The sequence below is a fragment of the Chelonoidis abingdonii genome, chromosome 2, assembly GCF_003597395.2.
Source record: "Chelonoidis abingdonii isolate Lonesome George chromosome 2, CheloAbing_2.0, whole genome shotgun sequence".
Classification (NCBI taxonomy): domain Eukaryota; kingdom Metazoa; phylum Chordata; order Testudines; family Testudinidae; genus Chelonoidis; species Chelonoidis abingdonii.
Genome location: NC_133770.1, coordinates 167,395,431 through 167,419,190, shown reverse-complemented (window position 1 = coordinate 167,419,190; position 23,760 = coordinate 167,395,431). Strand labels below are relative to the sequence as shown.

The window sequence follows — 23,760 nt, the reverse complement described above, 5'->3', positions numbered from 1 at the left end:
CAGCACGACAGATCTGCATTGGATCTGGGGGAGCTGGTATCTAAAGGCTTAACGCTGTTAGCAGCTGGTGGCCCAGGGCTTTGCTCTGCTCTGTGCAGCCTCGTGGGCTTTGTGTTTGCAGCCCTGTCTCCATGGGCTCTATGGCAGCAGGGTTCCCCTCTGCTGCCCCCAGCTTCCCTGAGTGCATTCCCCAACCTGGCTAACCAGCCCTTCTCTCTGCTCTTTCCAGAACGGACTGAACGCCCTGCATCTGGCCTCCAAAGAAGGCCACGTGAAGATGGTGGCTGAGCTGCTGCACAAGGAAATTGTTTTAGAAACGACAACCAAGGTAAGGGCTGGCACTGGCGGGAGATGGGGGCTCAACACATCCTTTGCCCACATTGTACCTGGGGGAGGCTGGGCTTGTAGCAATGGCACTGGGGTGACACTCAGGAGACGTGGGTTCTGTTTCTGTCTCTGCCACAGCTTTTCTCTGCAGCCTTGGCAGGTTCCTTCCCCTCTCTGCTCTATAAACTGGGGTGGGGGATACTGACCTGCCTCCCGGGGCGCAGGGGCCTTTGTCCATGTCATGTGTGAAGCACTGCGGGATTCCCAGTTGGATGGCAAGGCTAGAGGAATCATAGAAGATTAGGGTTGGAAGAGACCTCAGGAGGTCATCTAGTCCAACCCCCTGCTCAAAGCAGGACCAGTTCCCAACTAAATCATCCCAGCCAGGGCTTTGTCAAGCCAGGCCTTGAAAACCTCTAAGGAAGGAGATTCCACCACCTCCTTAGGTAATCCATTCCAGTTCTTCACCACCCTCCTAGTGAAATAGTTTTTCCTAATATCCAACCTACACCTCCCCACTGCAACTTGAGACCATTGCTCCTTGTTCTATCGTCTTCCACCACTGAGAACAGCTGAGCTCCATCCTCTTTGGAACCCCCCTTAAGGTAGTTGAAGTCTGCTATGAAATCCTCCCTCACTCTTCTCTTCTGCAGACTAAACAAGCCCAGTTCCCTCAGCCTCTCCTCATAAGCCACATCCCCCTGCCCCCTAATAATTTTCATTGCCTTCTGCTGGACTCTCTCCAATTTGTCCACATCCTTTCTGTAATGGGGGCCCCAAAACTGGATGCAGTATTCGAGATTTGCCTCACCAGTGCCTAATAGAGGGGAATAATCACTTCCCTCAATCTGCTGGCAATGCTCCTACTAATGCAGCCCAATATGCTGTTAGCCTTCTTGGCAACAAGGGCACATTGTTGACTCATGTCCAGCTTCTCGTCCACTGTAATCCCGAGGTCCTTTTCTGCAGAACTGACACTTAGCCAGTGACTCCACAACACTGTAGCAGTGCATGGGATTCTTCCATCCTAAGTGCAGGACTCTGCACTTGTCCTTGTTGAACCTCATCAGATTTCTTTTGGCCCAATCCTCCAATTTGTCTAGGTCACTCTGGACCCTATCCCTACCCCCTCCAGCATATCTACCTCTCTCCCCATTTAGTGTCATCTGCAAACTTGCTGAGGGTGCAATCCATCCCATCATCCAGATCATTAATGAAGATGTTGAACAAAACTGGCCCCAGGACCGACCCCTGGGGCACTCTCTTGATACCGGCTGCCAACTAGACATTGAGCCATTGATCACTACCCCTGTTGAGCCCGACGATCTAGCCAGCTTTCTATCCACCTTATAGTCCATTCATCCAATCCATACTTTTTTTAACTTGCTGGCAAGAATACTGTGGGAGACCATATCAAAAGCTTTGCTAAAGTCAAGATATATCACATCCACCGCTTTCCCCATATCCACAGAGCCAGTTTATCTCATCATAGAAGGCAATCAGGTTGGTCAGGCATGACTTGCCCTTGGTGAATCCATGTTGACTGTTCCTGATCACCTTCCTCTCCTCCAAGTGCTTCAAAATGGATTCCTTGAGGACCTGCTCCATGATTTTTCCAGGGACTGAGGTGAGGCTGACTGGTCTGTAGTTCCCTGGATTCTCCTTCTTCCCTTTTTTAAAGATGGGCACTATATTTGCCTTTTTCCAATCATCGGGACCTCCCCCGATCACCATGAGTTTTCAAAGATAATGGCCAATGGCTCTGCAATCACATCAGCCAACTCCCTCAGCACCCTCGGATGCATTAGATCCTGGGCCCATGGACTTGTGCATGTCCAGCTTTTCTAAATAGTCCTTAACCTGTTCTTTCACCACTGAGGGCTGCTCACCTCCTCCCCATACTGTGCTGCCCAGTGCAGCAGTCTGGGAGCTGACCTTGTCTGTGAAGACTGAGGCAAAAAAAGCATATCTGTCACTAGGTTGCCTCCCCCATTCAGTAAGGGTCCCACACTTTCCTGACCTTCTTCTTGTTGCTAACATACCTGTAGAAACCCTTCTTGTTACCCTTCACATCCCTTGCTAGCTGCAACTCCAGTTGTGCTTTGGCCTTCCTGATTTACCCCTGCATGCTGAGCAATATTTTTATACTCCTCCTAGTCATCTGTCCAAGTTTCCACTTCTTGTAAGCTTCCTTTTTGTGTTTAAGCTCACCGAAGATTCACTGTTAAGCCAAGCAGGTCATCTGCCATATTTACTATTCTTTCTGCACATCGGGATGGTTTGTTCCTGCAACCTCAATAAAGCTTCTTTAAAATACAGCCAGCTCTCCTGGACTCCTTTCCCTCTCATATTAGCCTCCCAGGGGATCTTGCCCATCTGTTCTCTGAGGGAGTCTAAGTCTGTTTTTCTGAAGTCCAGGGTCCATATTCTGCTGCTCTCCTTTCTTCCTTGTGTCAGGATCCTGCACTCGACCATCTCATGGTCACCGCTGCCCAGGTTGCTGCTTCTACTTCCCCTACCAATTCCTGCTGAGAGCATGGGGAGGACAGCCCTCCGGCAGCTCCTACCTCGCTACCAGGTCTCTGCTAACTCCTTTTCCCTTTCTCCCATTGTCCTTTCCCTGCCTGTCTAGTTTCCATCCCTCGTTTATGAAGTGACTGGGCAATGAGTGTAATTGGCAGTGCCAGGCACTGCACCCTCTCACCCTGAGAGGATGCACAGCATGTAGGGACTGGCAAACCTGCTCAAGGGTCTGTTCGCTAGCTAGCTCTCTGGGCTCCCCGCCTGGCCCTGGAAGCCAAGAGTAGGGGTTGTGACCCCCAGCCTGGCATTGCAGGCGTTTCTGGGCCTCTCCCAGCCCTGGCATCACAGCCCTGGTGTGAGCTGGCTGGGAAATGGGGCTGAGGACTAACGTGGTGTCACTTGCACCAATTGACATTCCATGGGAGTGCAAACGTGTGTGCCCTGGACTGGTGAATCACTACCATTGCATGCCTGCTGAGAGCCCAGCCAGCCTCGCTTACACGCTGCCATTCACACCAGTTTTCTGAGCAGGCTTAGAGCCCTGCAGCCCTCAGCACAGAGGTCATTACACACCATCCAAGTTCATAGTTGGCAGGTTATATAAGTTTGCGGTGCTCGAGCACAGGAATATTCAGGGCTGGGGGCCCTGCTCCAGCAATATTTGGACCTGGGTCTCTCCCCTGGCCCTGCCTGGATCGGCCCCCAGCCCCCGCGGGTCTCCCCCCGGACCCTGCCATGTCCCTGCCTGACAGAAAGCAGGCGGCGCAGCGCCTCTCCCCTGCCTGCTTCTGCTGCCAGAGTAGAACAGCTCCTGGCAGAACTGCTGTCTGCTGCCCCAGGGTCCTAGTGCCTGCCATGCCCCCCTGGCAGGGCAGGCTGCCCTTACCATGCCCTTTGGCCCTAGCCCTGAGCCTCTCCAATACCCCAAACCCGTCAGCCCCCTACACCCTAATCCTCTTCCCCAGCCCTGAGCCCCCCCGCATCATGAACCCCTCATCCTTAGCCCCAACCCTCATCCCCCAGCACCCTGATCCTCTGCCCCAGCCCTGAGCCCCTCCACATCATGAATCCCTCATCTTCAGCCCCACAGCCCTAACCCCACACCTCAACCCTCTGCCCCAGCCGAGCCCCCCCGCATCATGAACCCCTCATCCTCAGCCCCAACCCTCATTCCCCTGCACCTTGATCCTCTGCCCCAGCTCTGTGCACCCCCGCAGCATGAATCCCTCATCCTCAGCCCCAACCCTCATCCCCCTGCACCCTGATCCTCTGCTCCAGCCCTGAGCCCCTCCACATCATGAACCCCTCATCCTCAGCCCCACAGCCCTCATCCCACACCCAAACTCTCTGCCCTAGCCCTGAGCCCTGTCCTGCATCATGAATCTCTCATCCTCAGCCCCACAGCCCTCACCCCTGCACTCCCTCTTATCCCAAACTCCCTCCCAGAGCATGCACCCCCTCCCAGAGCATGCAACTCCTCCCCTTTCCCGTACACCCCTTCCCACCCCCAAACTCCCTCCCAGAGCCTGCACTCCTCACCGCTTCCTAGACCCCCACCCCCAGCCCAGAGCCTGCACCCAAACTCCATCCCAAAGCCTACACCCCTCATCCCCTCCTGCACACCCACCCCCTGTCCCAGCCTGGAGCCTGCACCCAGCACCCAAACTCCATCCCAAAGCCTGCACCTGTACCCCTCCTGCACCCTAATCCCCAGCCCAGGATCTGCACCCAGACCCCCCCCCAAACCCCTCCCAGAGCCTTAGGCAGGTGGGGGCGGAGTTTGTGGGGAAGGAGTTGGGGGGGTGGTTTCTGGGCACCACCAAAATTTCTACAAACTTGCCACCCATTTCCAAGTCTCCCCGCAGGCATCGGGGGCTGCTAGTCACACGTGCCTAGTGCTTGCAGAGCTGGCCCAAGCACAATGGGCCCCTATCCTGATTAGGGCTGCTGGAGGCTCCCTCCTGTCTAATTAGTCAGTAACAGGGCTGAGCTGCTCAGGCCCAGCCTGGGCCAGCCCTATTCTGTGGCTCTCTGAATAACGAGTCACTGTCACCTTGCTCACCCGAAAGCCACCGCGGAGGAGAGCAGCGCTCACTCGTGACAGGCAGGACAAAGGCTTTAGCGAGCAGGCTGATGAATGAGCAACCTCCAGCATAGTCTGAAGTGATCCGGGACTGCGAGGCTGCCTGGCTCTGTGTGCACCACATCACTGCACAGTGTCCGTGGCGTCAGTGTTCTGCCCTGTCAGCCAGAGGCAAACGCTGCAGAGGCCTGTGTCTGCATCTCCCTGCCGGCATGGTCCCAGCATTTCGGGGTTGGGAGGGCGTTGACATCCCTGGCATGATATCCGCAAAGGGGATGCAGCGCGGCCTGGAGATGGATCGGCTCCTGCTCCCACTCCCCCTGCTTGGGCTCTAGCAGTTGAGGCCCGTTGAGCCTGACTCAGGGTATTCTGGCTGCGCTGCCATTGATTTAATGTGGAATACGAAATCCTCCTCCTCCTTGTGCTTAAAAAAAGGATGTGGGCCAAGCATCCTGTGTATGCTGCACTGAGCCGTCGGGCTGGCTCAGGAGTATTTGCTCCTGAGGGGGCCAGGCTCTGCTCTCCCCTCCCCGCCCCAGTGCTGGGGGGCTGGGGCCCTGCCTGCTCCAGTACTCGCTCCTAGCCACGACTGGCTCTGTCTGCTGACTTGGGGCCCTCTTGCCTTTCCTCTGTCACTAGTAGCCAGGCAGGTGAGCTGGCTCCAGTCTCTTGTTCTCTCTTGTTTATTGTCTCCCTTCCTCTGCCTCCTTCCCCTCCCTGCACCGCCTTCCTCCCTCCCTGCGCTGTCTATCCCCCCGTCACACCTTTGCCTCTTTGCTTTTGTGTTTCACTCCCCTGCTGTGCCCTCGCCCCCACACGAGCCCTGTTTCCCCTGCCTGGTGAGGTGCCAGCTGGCCAGATTCAGCAGGGCCCCTCACACTGGCCCAGGGACTCAGGCAGACTGGGGCTCTGCAGAGCTGCTCACAGAATAGATGCAGTCAGGGCGGCAGGAGCAGCTTGGGGGTGCAGGGAGAACAGCCTGCCGGCATAGGTGGCAAGTTATATACATTTGTGGTGCCCGAGCACCAGGAATGTTCAGGCTGGGGGCCCTGCTCCAGCAATATTTGGAGCTGGGTCTCTCCCCCGGCCCTCTCTGGATCGGGCCCTGGCCCCTGTGGGTCACCCCCACGCTGCCGCGTCCCTGCCTGGAGCGGGTCCCGGCCTCCGCCTGCCACCCCTCCCCCTGCGTGTCCCTGTCGGCTCCCGGCAGAACTGCTGACTGCTGTCCCGGGGTCCTAGTGCCTGCCATCTGCTAATGGCAGGGCAAGCTGCCCTTACCCTGCCCTTCGAACCTAGCCCTGAGCCCTTCCAACGCCCCAAACCCCTCATCCCCAGCCACAGCCCTCATCCCCCTGCACCCTAATCCTCTGCCTCAGCCCTGAGCCCCCCGCCAGCAGCATGAACCCCTCATCCCCAGCCACAGCCCTCATCCCCCTGCACCCTAATCCTCTGCCTCAGCCCTGAGCCCCCCCCGCAGCATGAACCCCTCAAACCCAGCCACAGCCCTCATCCCTCCACACCCTAATCCTCTGCCCCAGCCCTGAGCCCCGCCACATCATGAACCCCTCATCCTCAGCCCCAAACCTCATTCCCCTGATCCTCTGCCCCAGCTCTGAGCTGCCCTCCGCAGCATGAACCCTTCATCCCCAGCCCCACAGTCCTCACCCCACAGCCCAACCCTCTTCTCTAGCCCTGAGCCCCCCCACATCATGAAGCCCTCATCCTCAGCCCCACAACCTTCACCCCTGCACTCCCTCCTATCCCCAAACTCCCTCCCAGAGTGTGCACCACCTCCCCCTTCCTACGCCCCCACCCCCAGTCCAGAGCCTGAACCCAAACTCCATCCCAAAGCCTGCACCTCTCACCCCCTCCTGCACACTCACCCCCTACCCCAGCCCGGAACCTGCACCCAGCACCCAAACTCCATCCGAAAGCCTGCACCCCTCCTGCACCCTAATCCCCAGCCCAGGACCTGCACCTCAGACCTCCCCCCCCGAAACTCTGCCCAGAGCCTTAGGCAGGTGGGGGCAGAGTTGGGGGGTGGGTTCTGGGCACCACCAAAATTTCTACAAACTTGCCACCCATGCCTGCTGGGTGAGTTAGCAGGGGGGCAGCCCTGGTCTCAGGCAAGCCCAGCTCAGCAAGGGGCACCTGGGATGGGCGTTCAGCAGCGCCCTGTCCCACACTGATCTTCTCCAGGAAGCAGGGTCTCCACAGCCGCCTGCACACTGTGAATCCTCCCAGTCACCTCCTATGTGTCTCTCCAGCATGGAAACAGCCACCAGCCCACATGGCCCCAGAGTGGCTTCCCGGCTCCCAGGACCAGGGACACACAGACATACATGCTTTGTCCACCTCCCTGGCACAGAATCTATGCCCATGGCTAGTGCACATAGTCCTCCTGCGTGCACGCTGGATTTGCCCACCCTGCAGTGCTTGTTTGCAAATTAACTCTCTGCGCCCTCCTCCCTCCCCCAGGAAACGTGTGGAAATGCCGTGGCTTGTCTGCGCATGGGGTTTGCACATGTTGGTTAGGTGTCAGCTAACACATGTTGAATTACACGTTTCCCTGAGTCCAGACTTGGCCTGTGTGGCTAGTGTGCGCACTTCCCAGTAGCTCACACCTGAGAACACCAGCTCCAAGCACACCTACCTGGCTTCCCCATGCACAGCCGCTCTCAGACCCTGCCCCGTGTGCTGCACCCTGACTTGCCCTGTCCTGCTGTGTTTCAGAAGGGGAACACGGCCCTGCACATCGCGGCCCTGGCGGGACAGGAGGATGTGGTCCGGGAGCTGGTGAACTATGGGGCAAACGTCAACGCTCAGTCGCAGGTAAAGCATGCTCTCCCAGGCAGGTGCGCTGGTCCAGGCTTGGCCCCTGACAGGGCTGGCAGCCATGCCCTAGAGCCCGCCCGCTGCCCAGCCCCGCAGTGCTGATGGCCACTCCTGGGCTGGCTTTTCTCTGCCTGTTTTCCTTTGAACAATTGGCAAGCCTTGTGCCTGAGCAGACATGGCGCCTCTGGCCGGCCGGGAAGGGTTAGAAATGTCATGGCAGGGGGACACGGCCATGCTACCAGTGCTGGCCTGCAGCTGCTGCTCCCCTGGAAGGTCAGTAAGAGCTGGAGAGAGAGAGAGAGAGAGAGAGATGTTCAATGCTTTTGCTGGTAAAGCGTGGCCCACCATCTGCTTGGACTTCGGTGGGAGTGCCCCAGGCAGCTGCTGTTTGCTTAAGAGCCACAGAGACAGAAGCAGCATTGGTTTTAGTAAGAGGGACACAAAAGGTTTGTCGAGACCCCGATTGACAGTAACTAAGGCCTTTTGGAAAACAACGAGCACACTGGCAGGAGGGGATCCTATTAAGTCAATTTGCCTACGTAACTACCTGGGGCAAAGTGTTCTGCAGCCACGTATTAGCAGAGCGCTCATATCGGGGACGATTCATAGTTTTACTGCACACACTGCAAGCAGGATTGAAACAATGAGCTCGCACTGACTGCTGCTAACGTCGAGGTTTTGGCACTAGAAAAGTCAGATAAACAGGCCGTACCATTTTTTGTGGGTGGTAAAGGTCCCCATTCTTCGTGGAGCCAGCGCAACATCGGGTCGGCCATGTAGGGCGGGATCTGCCATATGAACTGGGAGATCTCTCTCATTCTCGGATCAAGACTGGAACTGCAAGGGGTAGAGCTGGAAGATGAGAGGGACAGTGCGTAACGAACCAGGTGAGAGAATTTACGAATTAAGGTGTAAAAAATTGGACCCCACATTTACAACAAAAGCTGAGGGAGAGCTTGCTCATTAAAATATCATAAACAAACAATTGAGACAAATCGATACCTAAAACAACTTGCTTGTTGCAGAGTGGCATTAGCAACATGCTGGACAGCTAAAAGAAACGCCCCTGCACTTTCCCTTCTTTGTGCGGAGCAGAGGGGGCAGTAAACTCACATTAAAGTGATTACATGTGGCACAAAGAACTCCCGCCCAGGTGAGGTGAGGTGCCCCGTCAGACAAACCCAGGGATCATATTTAACTTCAATGCATAACGGTTTGGTGAGATGGGGGGGCCTAAGATGTATTGCGGGAGTTAGGGTCCATGCCTGCCAAGCTACACTTCAACCTGGAAACACAGAAGCGGCCAGTGCGGTAGTTATGCCATGAAACCGGGTTGGAGGGGGTACTTGAAGCACGGGATTTAAATGAACACGTGGTCAGGAACAGGGTACCTGGGATAGGACTTGGGACCAGTGACGAGCAACTGAACGCGGAGCATAGTTAGTCCCACTAGACCGTAGTTGTACTGGCCCCCCCCCCCCCCAGATAGGCGATGGACCAGTTGTTAAAAATGGCATTACCACGTTGCAATACATGAAATCCTACATTGTGTTTTGTAATAAACCGATTGATGTTGAGGGGTTCCTTGGACATTAAAACGGTGCGAGGGGGCGTTGTAGAGGGACAACCAGCCAGCTGTCTCTAAGCTTTTTTGTGCTGGTGTCATTCCAGACTTCTCAGGAGCGTTTAGAAGAGAGAAGAGCTTTGAGGTTTCTAAGTAAGAAATTATTGCGCCTGGGTATATCTGGCGGTGATAATTAAGAGACCTAGTAGCTGCTGAAGCTCTCGTTTATTTTTTGGAGGGCTTCTGTCTCAAGGGCTAATCGCTGGCGGGGCATGTGTGTGAGTGGTGGGAGGACAATGGCTAGTCGCCAAGATGAGAATTGTGGCTGGCCTGCAGGTGGCTCTTTGTTTTTGTTAATTGCCACCCATCTGCTTCTAAATGCATCTATATATATATTTGGGGGTACATTTGAACTGCGTTGGGATTGGGCCCACAAAATGGACAATGTCATCTACATAGGCTAACACGGACACATCCTGTAGGGGTTTTACTTTGTTTAATGTGATATTGAATGGGATCGATGCAAGTGCAGGTGATTACAGAACCCCTCGTGGGCACTTCTCCATCTATTGGACACCCTTAAAACAAAGTTTAAGGCATTTTCCTTTGTGTCCTGGAGTGGGATTTGTTAAAACACTGTCTTTTAAATCAGAGATGCATGCCCACTGCATTACTTGCACGCTTAGTTGCCGCTGTATTTCTGGAATGGTGACAGAGCTGGAAAATGCGATAGGCTTTACACGGCTGTTAGCTTGTCGATAGTCTATATGACAAAGGCGATATTTAGAGGGGTTGCCGGGCTGGGATACCCCAACTGCGGACAGAAAGGCTGGATGCAATAACCCTTTCATCTTTTTCTTTCTAGAGCTGAGTGAGCAAAGCTTCAATAAGGGGAAGCCCTTTGGATTTGTGGGATAGGGGGAAATTTCCATGGCTGGAGTTAACTATTTCGGGGTATAGGGGATGATCGCCTACGGGTTATAGGGAGGGCTTGCAGAATTTGATTATGCAGTTAATTTTTTAATATCTGAGACACCTAGCAGGTTTTTGATCCTACAGGCTTTTTATTTTCTTACGTATTTCCATGGTAATTTAACCCAAACCAGGTGGTTTTCTTGTACTGCATTGAGGCCTTGAACAAACATAAAGGAGCCAGCTAGAGACAGTGGGGAACGCTGGCTCAATAATGCTAACGTGAGTCCAGTGTCTAATAAATAAGGAGGTGGGTGTACCCGTTACTAACAGGCGTGGCGTTATGGGCGTTCATCTTCGGGTGGATCTTATTTGGGCCGGCAGCATCCAGCCCCTATTCGTTTTTTTGACCCTAACATAGTCCTCCCAATTTTCCAGCCTGTGTTCGGCTACATTTTGCTGCTCTTGGTTCTGACATTTTACGCAGGGCTTCTTTGGGTGATCTTTGTTAGAAGAAGCCAAATCGTGCCGTTCAGCTTTAGTTCACTCCTGATATTTTTGGGGATTAAACTGACTCTTTGAGGTTTTTTTGTGCGAATCAATGAGGACAACAGGCGGTGTTGCAGTAAAAACTTAATTTTACTACCACTTAAATAACGTTAAGATGGATCTGCGTACGGCCGCATGCAAGTGCAGCATGGCACAGGTGTCAGCTCAGGGGCAGCTTCTAATGCTAAATCAACTGCTCTGCTGAGACAGGAATTTGGTGGGATCAGTAACATGTATAAAGGGTGTGGCCACAATTGCGTTGAACTGTAAATTAAGTGGATTTGTTAGTGGATCCCACAGGGCTATGGAAGCTCCTGCGTTTGCCCATATTAAATCATGTGGAGTAAACTAAGGCTCCGGGGGATATATATCCTTTAAAAACTGCTTGCATTGCTAAAATGGCAGCTGCCGGCGTGGTAAGTGGCCAAATGCAGATTATTTAATAAAGCATGACCCGGGAAAGCCTCGTGCCCAATTGGCCTTTTGGTAAGATGCCGGCTCCTCGCGGCTCCACCAATTCTGCTCCGTTTCTAAGGCTAGCGCCCGACCCAAACCATTGGTGCTCATCGGTTTTTTCGTTCGTTTCCTTAAAAACTCTTTAAGTTCGTGTTAGTACGTGTTCGGCGTTCGTAACTGCGTTGTGTTGCTGTTTTGTGTCTATTTAGTTTAGTTATCGCAATAGGCAAAGCTTCTGCTACAGTTTCAGATTCAGTAATCTGGGCTGTTGGCAGAGCTGGACACGAGGAGTTATAGGGCTTCTATGGGGGTGGCAAAATTTTCCGGAGGGACTTGGGGGGGGGGGTAGTTGATGGGCTCTACCTTTCCGTCTTCTCTCATTATCATCTTTAGGAGAGCCTGGGGCTGCCAGTTTGGCTGCAAACATTGGCCCCCGTGGAGGACAGAGCACAGATCGAGGGCCTTGCATATCATGCTAAACAGGACGGTGGAAACATCCTCAGGATTTTGATTCATTGGTCGCAATTTTGCGTTTTCTTACTAAATTTAATTCATTTATCATTTGGCATAATAATTTGTGTCCGATCATCAGGTATTACCGAGGTCGGGGAATCATTTGGAAACGGTACATCCAGATTTTCTAACAATGCGGCTACATTCTCTCCAAAGCTGAGAGGGATTCTGCAGCCACAGAGGTTCTCCACAGCCTCCGTGCACTGAGGCTGCGGGAACAATCGGCTGGCTGACACCTAAAGCTCAGGTGGCACCGAAGGAGGCATCCGTATCTGCCAGGGTTAATGGTACAGTATAGCCTTTTAGAGTTTTACCAAGCCAGGGAACAGATCCATTTCCATTACTTGGATTAGATCGAATTTTGGTAGCTAAAAGGTGAAATTGCAATGTGGAATGTTCAGTTTCATTATCTGCGCGCGTGTCTGCAGCGTGTCACGGGCATGGCCCAATCCCCTGCATCCTGTTCGTGACGCATGTAAATTGCCCCGTATTCGCAGGGGCAAAAGGAAATGCAGGCCTGTTATTTACCAGGCTGCACGTGCAATGGACTGTATAGGTAAGGGATGCAAGGAGAGTATGGGCTACGATGCAACTGCAGACACACACAACAAATTAATCAATTTAAAGTTTTATTGGGGATAGTTACAAGGGGTAGGGGAGCAGCGTATGATTAGTTAATAGAGTTAAATAAACTTCAAACACACAATGACAAAATATCTATAACAATATTTATAAACAAAGATGCCAGCATTTAGTACTAATTGATACTTACAATACAACCAACGCATAACGACCGGCAAACGTAGAAACCCTGTTTGAAACACGTGAGCTGAGAGAGAGGCTTCGAGGTTGATCAGGCTCGTTACGGGTGTACACAGATACACCAGGATTCGTTTTCTTTCTCCTCTCCCTGCTGCACATGGCAGGCCGGCCTAAAGTACCTACTATGACATCATAGAAGTGTCATAAGGGACGGGGCCCAAACCTGCGTGTGTTCGTTTCTGATTGGCACAAGCAAAGTTTACACCAAGTAGGGGAGCAGGTGCCTAAAAGTCTGGCTTCGCCCCCAAAGGATGAGGAAATGCACATTGTTGTAGAATGCGTTCAACACTGAATGACAAAAGAAGAGGCCAGGGCAATACCGGTATGGGCAAATTCTACAGGATGCAGACAGGAACTCATCTTAACAAGAGAGAGAGAGAGACATCCAGGGCCAGGTTTCCAAAGGCTCAGCCTCCCAGCATACACCCAGCATGCTGAGCACAGCTCGAACTAGAGAGTAGGGGCGGGGATGGGGAAAGGATGTTACCACACTTCACGCACAGAGCCACCCAGGAACTGGGTATGTGACAGGGAGATGGCATTGATTTGATCACTTCCCTGTCACTGGTCCCATCTGGCAAGGTGCATAACTTGGCTGTGTCTGCGCAGTGCCCGGCACAACAGGGCCCCGTATGGAGCCGCTGGGTGCTGCTGAGGTGTGGCTATTCACTAGCATTAGCGAGTAGAGACGCTTTCCCATCTTGTATGGACCAAGCACTTGACCCTTTTCTCTCCTCAGATATCCTATGGCACTTTCTGAAGACTGGGGGTGTTACCCTGGCAGGTTTCCTGGGCCAGTCCCAGCATCCATTCTGCTCCCCAAATGCCATTGGGGTTTCACTCCTCCTCCCACCCTTGCTGTGTTTCACCATGTGGGGTAGGGGTGGCTGCAGGCTTGCAGGGAGCTCTGGGTCCTACAGGGTGAGGAGCAGTCCGTGACGGTCATGCATGGCTCTGTGTTTGCAGAAAGGCTTCACGCCCCTCTACATGGCAGCACAGGAAAATCACCTGGAAGTCGTCAAATTCCTGCTGGAGAGCGGTGCCAACCAAAATGTAGCCACAGAGGTGAGACCCTGCAGGGGCTGGTGCCCAGAGCCCGTGGCCAATGCTGCTGTCGGGCTATCGTTTCCTGCACTGGCTCCCCCTTGTTCTGCATCTCACCTCCCTCTCTGTCTCTGGCAGGATGGCTTCACGCCGCTGGCCGTCGCTCTGCAGCAGGGGCATGAGAACGTGGTCGCCCACCTCATCAACTATGGGACGAAGGGGAAGGTCCGTCTTCCCGCCCTGCACATTGCTGCCCGCAACGATGACACCAGAACGGCCGCGGTGCTTCTGCAAAACGACCCCAACGCTGATGTCCTCTCCAAGGTACTGTGGGCTCCCCTGCAAGGACTGGTGTCAGCCTGGCACTCCCACCAGAAGCCATGCTGCAGCAGCTGCCCAGAGCCTGGCACTTCCGCCTCACTCCCCTCTCCCCACTGAAGGGTTTGCAAGCCCCATTTCCTCCCAGGCCCTGCAGCCCCAGGCCGGCTCAGAGCGCACTGCAGAGCATGCTGGGGCAGGGAATCGGCTGCAGTCAGGGTCTGAGCCTGTCTGCAGTGGGTTGGTCTGTCTGTGAGGCTGCATTGATCTGCCCTTTCTCTCCCCAGACCGGATTTACTCCCCTGCACATTGCGGCTCACTACGAGAACCTCAACGTGGCCCAGTTCCTGCTGAACCGCGGTGCTAGCATCAACTTCACCCCACAGGTGGGTCAGAGACAGCCCAGCGCCGCATGCGTTCAGCAACGAGGGGCAGGGGTTCAGGGACATCTCGCTGTGCTGTCAGAATGGCACAATCTGCCAGGAGTTTGCCCGGCTGCTCTGGGGTGTGTGGAAGGCAGAGATCCCCTGGGCGGGGCAGACAGCCGCCTCACCAGGAACTCCTAATGGCAGTCAGCAATTACTACCCCTGCCCACATGGAGCCCCTCCCCTCCCGCCTGTCCCAGCTGCCTTCGCCCAGCTGGGGACCTCCAGCCTCTCCCAGCTCTGCTGGCAGCTGCCCCCTAGCAGCCCCACTGGCATGCGGCACACAAATGAGCCATGTCCTCACGACAAGCGTGTGGCCTGGAGGAACAGAGCAGGAGCTGACCCATATCCTGCTGCCTGGGGCCCAGTGAAGACTTGCTGAACTCTCCACAGGGGGCAGAGTTAAGCACACGCTGTGTGACTGGAGAACTTTCCATCACACGTGCTCAGCAGTGGCTGGGTTGGGAGGCTTTTCTCTGCGTCAAGCCTGTGCTGCTGTCTGACAGCTCTGGGGGGCAGTGGGTGCTGACTGCCCCGCACCTCCCCCAGCTCCATAGGGCAGTGGGCACTGACCTGCCCTGCACCTCCCTCTGCTCTGACTGCCTGTCACGGAGCGTGGGGGAGACAAGGCCCTGCACCCCCGGCTTCCTGCGATTCACCAGGACTCTCAACCAGCCAGTAAAACAGAAGGTTTATTCAGACGACAGGAACACAGTCCAAGATGGGTCTTGCAGGTACAGACAACAGGACCCCCTTAGTTAGATCTCTCTTGGGGGTGGGGCAGGGAGGCCAGAGCCTCATCTGGGCTCCCCTCCATTTCCCCAGCCAGATCCAAACTGAAACTCCCTCTGGCTGTCTCACTCAGCCTCCCGCCGGCTCCTTCCCCAGCCTTTGTCCAGTTTCCCGGGCAGAGGTGTCACCTGGCCTCCAAACCCCTTGCTGGGTTCTCCTGTTACATGCTCAGGTATCTTCCCTCAAGGAAAGTCTCCCATCCCCAATGCAGACAGTCCCAACAAAACTCCCCTGCAACCTTCCCAGGTCAATACTCCCCACTCAGTATTCAAAGAACACATCAAGAACATTACCAGTTCGTCACACTGCCCTGCCCCCCGCCAATCTCCGTGGGGCAGTGGACAGTGACTGTCCTTCCATCAGCTCCATGGGGCAGTGGATGCCGACCTGCCTCCCCCAGCTCCGAGGGGAATGGATGCTGACTGTCCTTCCTCCAGCTCCGTGGGGCAGTGGGCTCTGACGGCCTGTGGGGTTCCCAGCTCGAAGCTCTCTAATGCTGTTTCTCTGCCCCTAGAACGGGATTACTCCACTGCATGTGGCCTCCCGCCGGGGCAACATCATCATGGTGCGGCTGCTGCTGGACCGAGGGGCCCAGATAGAGATAAGGACCAAGGTGAGACTCACCATGTCCCCAGCTTGTGTTCCCCCCCATCCCAGTGCGTGCATGGGCCCGAGACACCACCACCTCCCGCCCCCTCCTCTTGCAGATCAGAGCTCTTGTGTGGTGGGAGCCACTGGCCACGTGCGTGCAATGTCCAGACGGGCTGGTGAGTGGGCGTGTCGCTGGGCCCTGGGGCGGGGGCAGCATGACGGAGATGTGTGGCTGGCTCCCGGAGCGGGCAGGGAGCGTCAGGCTGGCACAAGCCTCCCGTATCCTGTGCGCTTGATTTCACATCCCTGAGGTCCACAGAGTCTCTCGCCACTTCCCGGCCCCCCCCCCCCCCCCCCCCCCCCACAAGTCCTGATCTCCCTCTCTGTTCTCTAGGACGAGCTGACTCCCCTGCACTGTGCAGCCAGGAATGGACACGTGCGAATCATGGAGATCCTGCTGGACCACGGGGCTCCCATCCAAGCAAAAACCAAGGTGCCTGGCCCTGGCCTGTAAGCCTCTGAGTGTTGCCTCGCCTCGGCTCTGCCTCAGAGCCTGGGCCTGCTCCCTGGGCGCTGGGGAAGCGAGGGCCCTGAGCGGCCCATGCTAGCTGGGCGCTAGCGGGCAGAGACCTGGGAAGTCCCCACGTCTCAGAGGCTCCCTGAGCCATAGTGTGTGCATGGGCCTGCCCCGGCAGCCTGGAATGGGCTTCTGGCGCTCCGTGGGAGGGAAGAGCAGCTCTGATTTGATGCACAAGGCAGTGTGGGCATCCCCGGCCTCACCGAGCAGTGCCCCTCACTCGGCGCACTGCCTGCTGCCTCCCGGGGCCAGGCCACGAACATCCCCTGCTGTGGGCTCAAGCTTCTGAGAAAGGTGCAGTCCCATACCGCAGCCAGCCAGGCAGTAGGGCTGCAGCTTGTTCCCTGGCCCCAGCCCAGCCCCGTGCATCCTCTGCCCCTTTGCAGGAATCTCAGTGCCTGTGCGGGGCCCCCAGCCGCCCTCCCTGCCGTGGATCTCCAGCAGGGACCAGATTTCTGCCTCACTGGCCCAGGGGAAGCCCCTGTGTCCTGCCTGACTCTGCCTTAATACCCAGGCTGTTCCCTGCCCTCAGAACGGCCTGTCACCCATTCACATGGCGGCTCAGGGAGACCACCTGGACTGCGTGCGGCTGCTGCTGCAGTACAACGCTGAGATCGATGACATCACGCTGGACCACCTCACGCCGCTGCACGTGGCCGCGCACTGCGGGCACCATCGCGTGGCCAAGATGCTGCTGGACAAGGGGGCCAAGCCCAATGCCCGAGCACTGGTGAGCAGCATGGGCTGGGCAGGGGGCCCGATGGGAGCCCCAAGGGTCTGACCAGCTGTCATGGAGTCCCCAGGCGATGCTCTGGAACTGCTCCCTACGAAGCCAGGGAGAACTCTGGTGAAATCTCCTCTCTGTGAGCAAACTGTCTTCAGAGCAAGCAGCTCACACAGCTTCCACCTTCCTGGGTCTGACCTTGGAGCATTCAGCATCCTCTGTCCCTCCGTGTGCTTCCCACAGCGAGTCGCCCTGGTGGGGTCCTGGGGAAGCCAGAGGGTCCTGCCCCCACTCTTCGCAGTCAGATGCGACACTCAGCCAGCCAGTAAAACAGGTTTTTTAGATGACAGGAACACGGGCTAAAACAGAGCTTGTAGGTACAGAGAACAGGACTCCTCATCCGGGTCCATTTTGAGGTGCAGTGAGCCAGACACCCACATCTGTGCTCACTCCATATCCCCAGCCAGCCCCAAACTGACTCACCCTCCAGCCCCTTATCCTCTGGACTTTGTCTCTTTCCCAGGCCAAGAGGCACCTGATCTCTTTGTTCTCCAACACCTTTAGTTGGCATCTTGAAGGGGAGGGCCCAGGCCATTAGTTACCAGGAGTCAGAGTGCCGGCCATTCTCTGTGCAGACAGTATCACAGGGGCCTTCTTGGGTTCTGCAACAATCACACACCCTGATCCCCCCACCTAGATACCTAAGAACTACATAGGGGAAACTGAGGCACCCACACAGTATTCAGAGAAAACATTAAGAACATTCCCACTTCGTCATACCGGCCGCCTCCCTGTCTGTCTGTAGAATGGCTTTACGCCCCTGCACATCGCCTGCAAGAAGAACCACATCCGGGTGATGGAGCTGCTGCTGAAGACCGGTGCCTCCATCGATGCTGTCACAGAGGTACACCGCCGTGCCCCAGCTGCGGAGACACACTTGCCTGGGCTGCCCTTCCAGTGTTCAAGGCACTGCTGCCGGCAAGCCTGCATGCGGCAAGATGGGCCAGCCCGGGGGGAGGCTGTGGTCCATGAGGTGGTGGCCCCAGTCCTGCCAGGTGCCTTGCTCTGGTGGCGCTACCATCTCTGATGTGGTGAGCAGAAAGGCCATGGCTGAGCAGCACATTGGAGCAGTGCCCCAGGCTCACTGCCCATGGTGGGAGGGAGCAGGGAGCTCCCCTCTGCCAGCCTGGCCAACGGGCCCGGGGAGCTGGACTGGATGGGCTGGGCGGCAGCACCTTCCGGATCTGGGAGCCGGGACACCGTTCTCCCTCACCCGCGGCCTGTGATGTGAGCGCCAGCATGAGACACCCCAGGGCTTCTGGGCCTGAGGCCTGATCTTGGGGTACGTGGGAAACTCCCCATCACTGAGCCAAGGTGACAACCCTGGAATGGGCAAGGCCGTGGCTGCTGCTTGTATCAGGAGGGCTTCCCCACGCTCCCTGCAGGGGCTGCTGGCGGCCTGGAGCAGAGCTGTGTGCAGGAGCTCAGATACCATCTGCCTGGGCTCTTCCCAGGCCCCAGATCCCACCCTAGGCCCAGCAGATAACATGGGAGATAAGAGGGGCTAGCCTGTCTCAGCTGGTACTGATGTCAGTGCTTGGGAAGCAGAGCCCGCCTGGCAGCAAGACCCTGGTCTGTCGGTGCCAGTGTCAGCCCCTGGAAGTGGGGGGTGGAGGAGGACTCTCGTCCCCCGTGTGCAGGCACCATGCTAACTGTGCTGACTCCCTCCCTGTCTCGCTCATCCCCCATATGTGGGCACCGCACCGGCTGTGCTGACTCCCTCCTTGTCTCTCTCACAGTCTGGCTTGACCCCTCTGCACGTGGCCGCCTTCATGGGGCACCTGTCCATCATCAAGATCTTGGTCCAGCGCGGCGCGTCCCCCAACGTCTCCAATGTGGTGAGTCCCATCAGGGGAAGAGGGTGTGTCGTGTGGGGTCCTGCCATCCCCATTTGGGCATCCAAGCTGCAGAGGCTCCAAAGGGGTCTCCCTGGGTCCTCCCTCGCATGTGTCTGGCCTGAGGCTCTCCACGGGGTGAAGCCTGCGTGCAGTGACTGACAGGCTGCACTGGGGCAGCTCCCCAGGGAGCACCGAGCGCCCAATTCACTCTTGTGATGAACTGGGGCTGTTCTTAATGTGGTCTTCGAATGCTGAGTGGGGAGGGTTGGCCTGGGATGATGATCTGCATTGAGGGATGGGAGACTGGCCTTGAGGAAAGATACTTGAGCATATAACGTGAGAACCCAGGAAGGGGTTAGAGGCCAGGTGACACCTCTGTCCGGGAAGCTGAACAAAGGCTGGGAGAGGAGACCCTGTGGGGAGGGTGGGAGTTTGCAGGAGGTGTCTGGGGAATGGAGGGAAGACCAGACATGGCTCTGATTCCCCAGTGGGGCTGTGGTGCCCCTGGGACCCCAATATGGACCTAATTGGGGAGGATCCTGTTGTCTGTGCCTGCAAGACCTGTCTTGGACTGTGTTCCTGTCATCTAAATAAACCTTCTGCTTTACTGGCTTGCTGAGAGTCATGGTGAATCGTAGGAAGCCGGGGGTGTAGGGCCTTGTGTCCCCCCCACACGGTGACAGCTCTCCTCTTCCTTGTCCATGGATGCAGAAGGTGGAGACACCCCTGCACATGGCGGCCAGAGCTGGGCACACGGACGTGGCCAAGTACCTGCTGCAGAACAAAGCCAAAGTAAATGCCAAAGCCAAGGTACGTCTCAGCTGGGTCACCTCTCTCCTTCCACCTGCCTGGGACTGAGCCAGGCCTGGGGTTGTGCAATGGCGGGAAATGGTTTATTGGTTCCCCTTGCGGTTTTGGACTTTCCTGAACCAGGAGCTGCCTTTAGCCATGGGGAGTTGCAAATATAGGCAGGTGCCTGTGGGGCAGGGCGCACTGAGGCCAGGCTCCCTGGGCAGGTTGGTGTCCCCAGCTCTATGGGTCTCCCCCTTTCCCTGAGGCCAGTCTGGGTACTGGGAGCAATGAGTGCTGGTCTCTCTCCAGAGTGCCATGCAATGCCCCAGTGGCAGGTCTGAGCACTAAGGGCTGTCACTCAGGGGGAGGGATCCGTATTCTGACAGGGCACATCTGTCCCCAAAGCAGCTGTTCCTGGCCTGATGGAGGCGCCCACCGGGTGAGCAAGAGCTGCCCCGAGCACCACCCCGCCTGCTGCCAAGGCACAGAGCTCAGTTGGGAAGAGGAGATCAGACGTGTGGCCTGTCTGATCTGACTTGGGCCAGCCCCTGCCGAGCGTGGGAGGGTGGGCTTCCCTCCATGCCCCTGGCTGGGCTGGGAGAGGGCAGTGTGTCCCTCCCTAACCGCTGTCTGCTCCTCTCCCAGGACGACCAGACCCCATTGCACTGCGCCGCACGCATTGGCCACACGAGCATGGTGAAGCTTCTGCTGGAGAACAACGCCAACCCCAGCCTGGCCACCACAGCCGGGCACACCCCCCTACACATCACTGCCCGGGAGGGGCATGTGGACACCGCCCTGGCACTGTTGGACAAGGAGGCCTCGCAGGCCTGCATGACCAAGGTAGGTTGGTGCGGCCTTTGCTCACAGCCCAGGCAGGGGTTTCTGGGCAGTGCTGAGGTGGGGCTGGGTCAGGCCGCTGCTGGGGAAGCCTGGGCCATGTGTCTCCTAAGTGCCTTCCCGAGAGGAGAGAGAGGAGAGCTCCCTCACGTCCCGGCTAGTCTCCACCCTGCATCTCAGGTCCCGGCCCTGCTGTGCATGCCCCTGACGCTCTGTGTTTCTCCTCAGAAAGGATTTACCCCTCTCCACGTTGCAGCCAAATACGGGAAGGTGGACGTGGCCAGAGTGCTGCTAGAGCATGATGCCCACCCCAATGTGGCAGGGAAGGTGAGTGCCACCCAGCCACGGGACCCAGGGAGCCGAGGGCCTGGGCTGCGACTGACCTGTCTGTGCTTCCCCCCAGAACGGCCTGACCCCGCTGCACGTGGCTGTCCAGCACAACAACCTGGAGATTGTGAGGTTGCTGCTGCCCAAGGGGAGCTCCCCTCACTACTCGGCCTGGGTAAGGCACTGGTGGGGTTGTGACGATCGACCTTGGGGGCTTGGGCTGTGTGTGATTGGGAGAAGAACCCACGTGGTCCAGCCCTGTTGTGTGCAGGACTGGCCTCCTCCGGCTGCCCCTGGCCCTTCCACCATGACTGGGCACAGAGCCACACCAGGGACCAGCAGGCCCACTTGGGACCAAGGTGTGCTGAGCCAATTAACCCTGAACATGCCCTATCCCTCTGCCAGCCCCGTGGCACCCTCCCCTCTTTCCCTTTTCATCCACAGCCTGCCCAGCTCTCTGCCCCTCCTTCCCCTGCAGCCTGCCCGGCTCCCTGCTCTGCCACTTCCTCCAATGGCCAGAGCCCTTGACTGGCTCTGGGCTCCTGGGCTGGGGGCTGGGAGCCGGCTGCGTGGGAGGATCACCCTCAGACAAGAGCCCCATGCAGGCCATCAGCAAGGAATGTGGCCTCCATGGCGAGCGCTGTTAGACGTGCTGCTGTCTGGCAGTTTGGGAAATTGCATGTGGCCTGTGCACCTTCCAGGGGAACCACCAATGTTAGGAACCTCCATGCTGGCAGCCAGTGGGCCAGGCTCGCCCCTGCTCTGAGCCACTGGCCAGGCCTGGAAGGGGTCCCATATACCTGTCCAGCCACCTCAGAGACAGGGTCATTTCAGAAGCAATATTCTCCGAATGTGCACGCAGCCTCCTGTGCCTGCCTCTCCCACTGCCTGGCCTGCACACCAATACCCTCCTGGCCTGACGGCCCCGCTGACACCCCGGAGAGAGGGGTGCTGCACTGAACGGGCTCCCGCTCTGCTCTCACACATGACAAAGCACAGGACAGCGAGTGGGGGAGGCCTGGTCTGCACCCCGTCCCTGGGACACTGGTCAAAGGCTGAGCCAGAAGCAGGCAGGAGCAATAACTGCCAGTTCTTGGGGAGTCCCTGGCTGGCCCTGGTCAGTGTTGGAACAGGTGGTCTCTCAGATCCATGCCCTGCTTTGAACTTCGGCTGCCTGGCTGGGAGACGCTGGCTCCGGCAGAGAGGGAAGCCTCGGGGCCCTGGATACGTGCTGTGGGAAGCAGTCCTGCCACAAGCCCAGCCCAGGGGTGGACTGGCTGAGACCTAGCAGGGCTGTTTGCTCCTCAGCGTTTGCTGAGTGAGTTACTCCTCTCTCCCTGCAGAACGGCTACACCCCCCTGCACATTGCGGCCAAGCAGAACCAGCTGGAGATGGCCAGCAGCCTGCTGCAGTATGGGGCCTCTGCTAATGCTGAGTCCATGCAAGGCGTGATGCCTCTGCACCTTGCTGCCCAGGAGGGGCACGCAGACATGGCGGTGCTGCTCATCTCCAAACAGGCCAATGGGAACCTGGGCAACAAGGTGAGCAGAGACGCTGCCCCCTGTGGAGCCAGGGACATGGGCTCTTGCCTGGCAGGCTGCGAACAACCTGCTTTGCCAGCCTTTCCTGGCACAGTGGGAGCCCTCCAGGGTGGGAAGGAGCCAAGGAGGCAGCAAGGGCTAGTGGCTGGAGTGCAGGGCCCCCACGTCCTGATCCCTGCGCTGCCCTGCTGGCCCTGGGCAAGTCCTGCCATCTGGGTACGTTGGGGAGCCCCCTGAGGCAGGGGCAGTGGTTGTGCCCAGGGGGACCTGCCTCGCTCCTGCCCCAGGGGATCTTTAAAGACATCGCTGGGTGCGCTGTGTTTGAACCGCGTATTTGGATGCCAAATTCAAACTGACGTTCCCCAGAACCGCTGTGCCAGCTTCTCTGGGTTACACTGGAGCTGGGCTCGCTGGACGCTTGCCTCCAGTTTTGTGCCGCGCTGGATGGCAGTGCCCACGGTCGTGTGTCTGACGTCTTGACAACCAACTCTGCATTGCATCACACGGCAGCGCCCCCATGGAGAGGGGTTGCTACGGCCCTGCCCTTCGTAGAGGGGGCGTGCCACGGCCCTGACCACCATGGAGGCAGGTAGCCCAGCCATAATATGTGACCTGGCTTTTGTTTCAGAGTGGCCTGACTCCTCTGCACCTGGTAGCCCAAGAGGGTCATGTGCCAGTCGCGGATGTTCTGATCAGGCATGGCGTCACAGTGGATCCAGCAACCCGGGTAAAGAGGCAGGCACATGCTCTCAGAGCAGACATGCAGGGGGTTAGCCCCCCAGCACTGCTCTCTAACTCCTAGTTCCCTGTTCCTGAAAGCCAACAGCAGAGGGTATTTCTCCTTCTGACACTGTCTCCTCGGCTTACCGCTCAGGGCCCTTGCCCCACTGCTCCTCTCCCGCCCCAAAGGCCACGCTGATAGGAGGCGGCTCCTGGCACAGCAAGGGGGTGGGGTGCTTGGGCACTCTGCAATGACTCTGAGCTCTTGGCATGGTGCTGCCAGGGCAGAAGGTTGGTGCCAGGAGTGGCTCCAATCTGATGTGCCTGCTGCCCTGTGGGACCCCCAGCCCCATGTGGATGGTGCACCCTGAGTCGGGGTGAGGGGGTGGTTGGCGTGCGATGGTTGTGTGAGACCAGGTCCCTGGTCTGCCTTTCAGATGGGCTTCACCCCGCTGCACATAGCCAGCCATTACGGGAACATCAAGCTGGTGAAATTTTTGCTGCAGCACCAGGCAGATGTCAATGCAAAGACCAAGGTACAGAGAGCCCCCAAACCTTCTCTCTGCCCACCTGCCACGCCTGCCTG

At 57.0% G+C, this 23,760-nt stretch overlaps 1 protein-coding gene across 18 annotated transcripts in view; it reads left to right on the top strand.

The window, feature by feature from the left end:
- The window catches only part of ANK1 (ankyrin 1), an 80,303-nt gene that overhangs the window by 27,629 nt on the left and 28,914 nt on the right, over positions 1-23,760 (top strand). For 8 of the 18 annotated variants that reach the window (XM_075062786.1, XM_032774551.2, XM_075062790.1 and 5 more), the window contains exons 3-19: positions 230-328; positions 7,667-7,765; positions 13,551-13,649; positions 13,767-13,952; positions 14,234-14,332; positions 15,679-15,777; positions 16,150-16,248; positions 16,847-17,062; positions 17,862-17,960; positions 18,856-18,954; positions 19,666-19,764; positions 20,392-20,589; positions 20,815-20,913; positions 20,990-21,088; positions 22,257-22,454; positions 23,083-23,181; positions 23,612-23,710. In XM_075062786.1, coding sequence (XP_074918887.1) covers positions 230-328; positions 7,667-7,765; positions 13,551-13,649; positions 13,767-13,952; positions 14,234-14,332; positions 15,679-15,777; positions 16,150-16,248; positions 16,847-17,062; positions 17,862-17,960; positions 18,856-18,954; positions 19,666-19,764; positions 20,392-20,589; positions 20,815-20,913; positions 20,990-21,088; positions 22,257-22,454; positions 23,083-23,181; positions 23,612-23,710 — 2,085 coding nt within the window. Of the gene's footprint in view, positions 1-229; positions 329-1,881; positions 1,955-7,666; positions 7,766-13,550; positions 13,650-13,766; positions 13,953-14,233; positions 14,333-15,678; positions 15,778-16,149; positions 16,249-16,846; positions 17,063-17,861; positions 17,961-18,855; positions 18,955-19,665; positions 19,765-20,391; positions 20,590-20,814; positions 20,914-20,989; positions 21,089-22,256; positions 22,455-23,082; positions 23,182-23,611; positions 23,711-23,760 lie in introns of those variants that run through there. The other 10 variants (XM_075062791.1, XM_032774555.2, XM_032774556.2 and 7 more) reach the window with 3 other exon arrangements.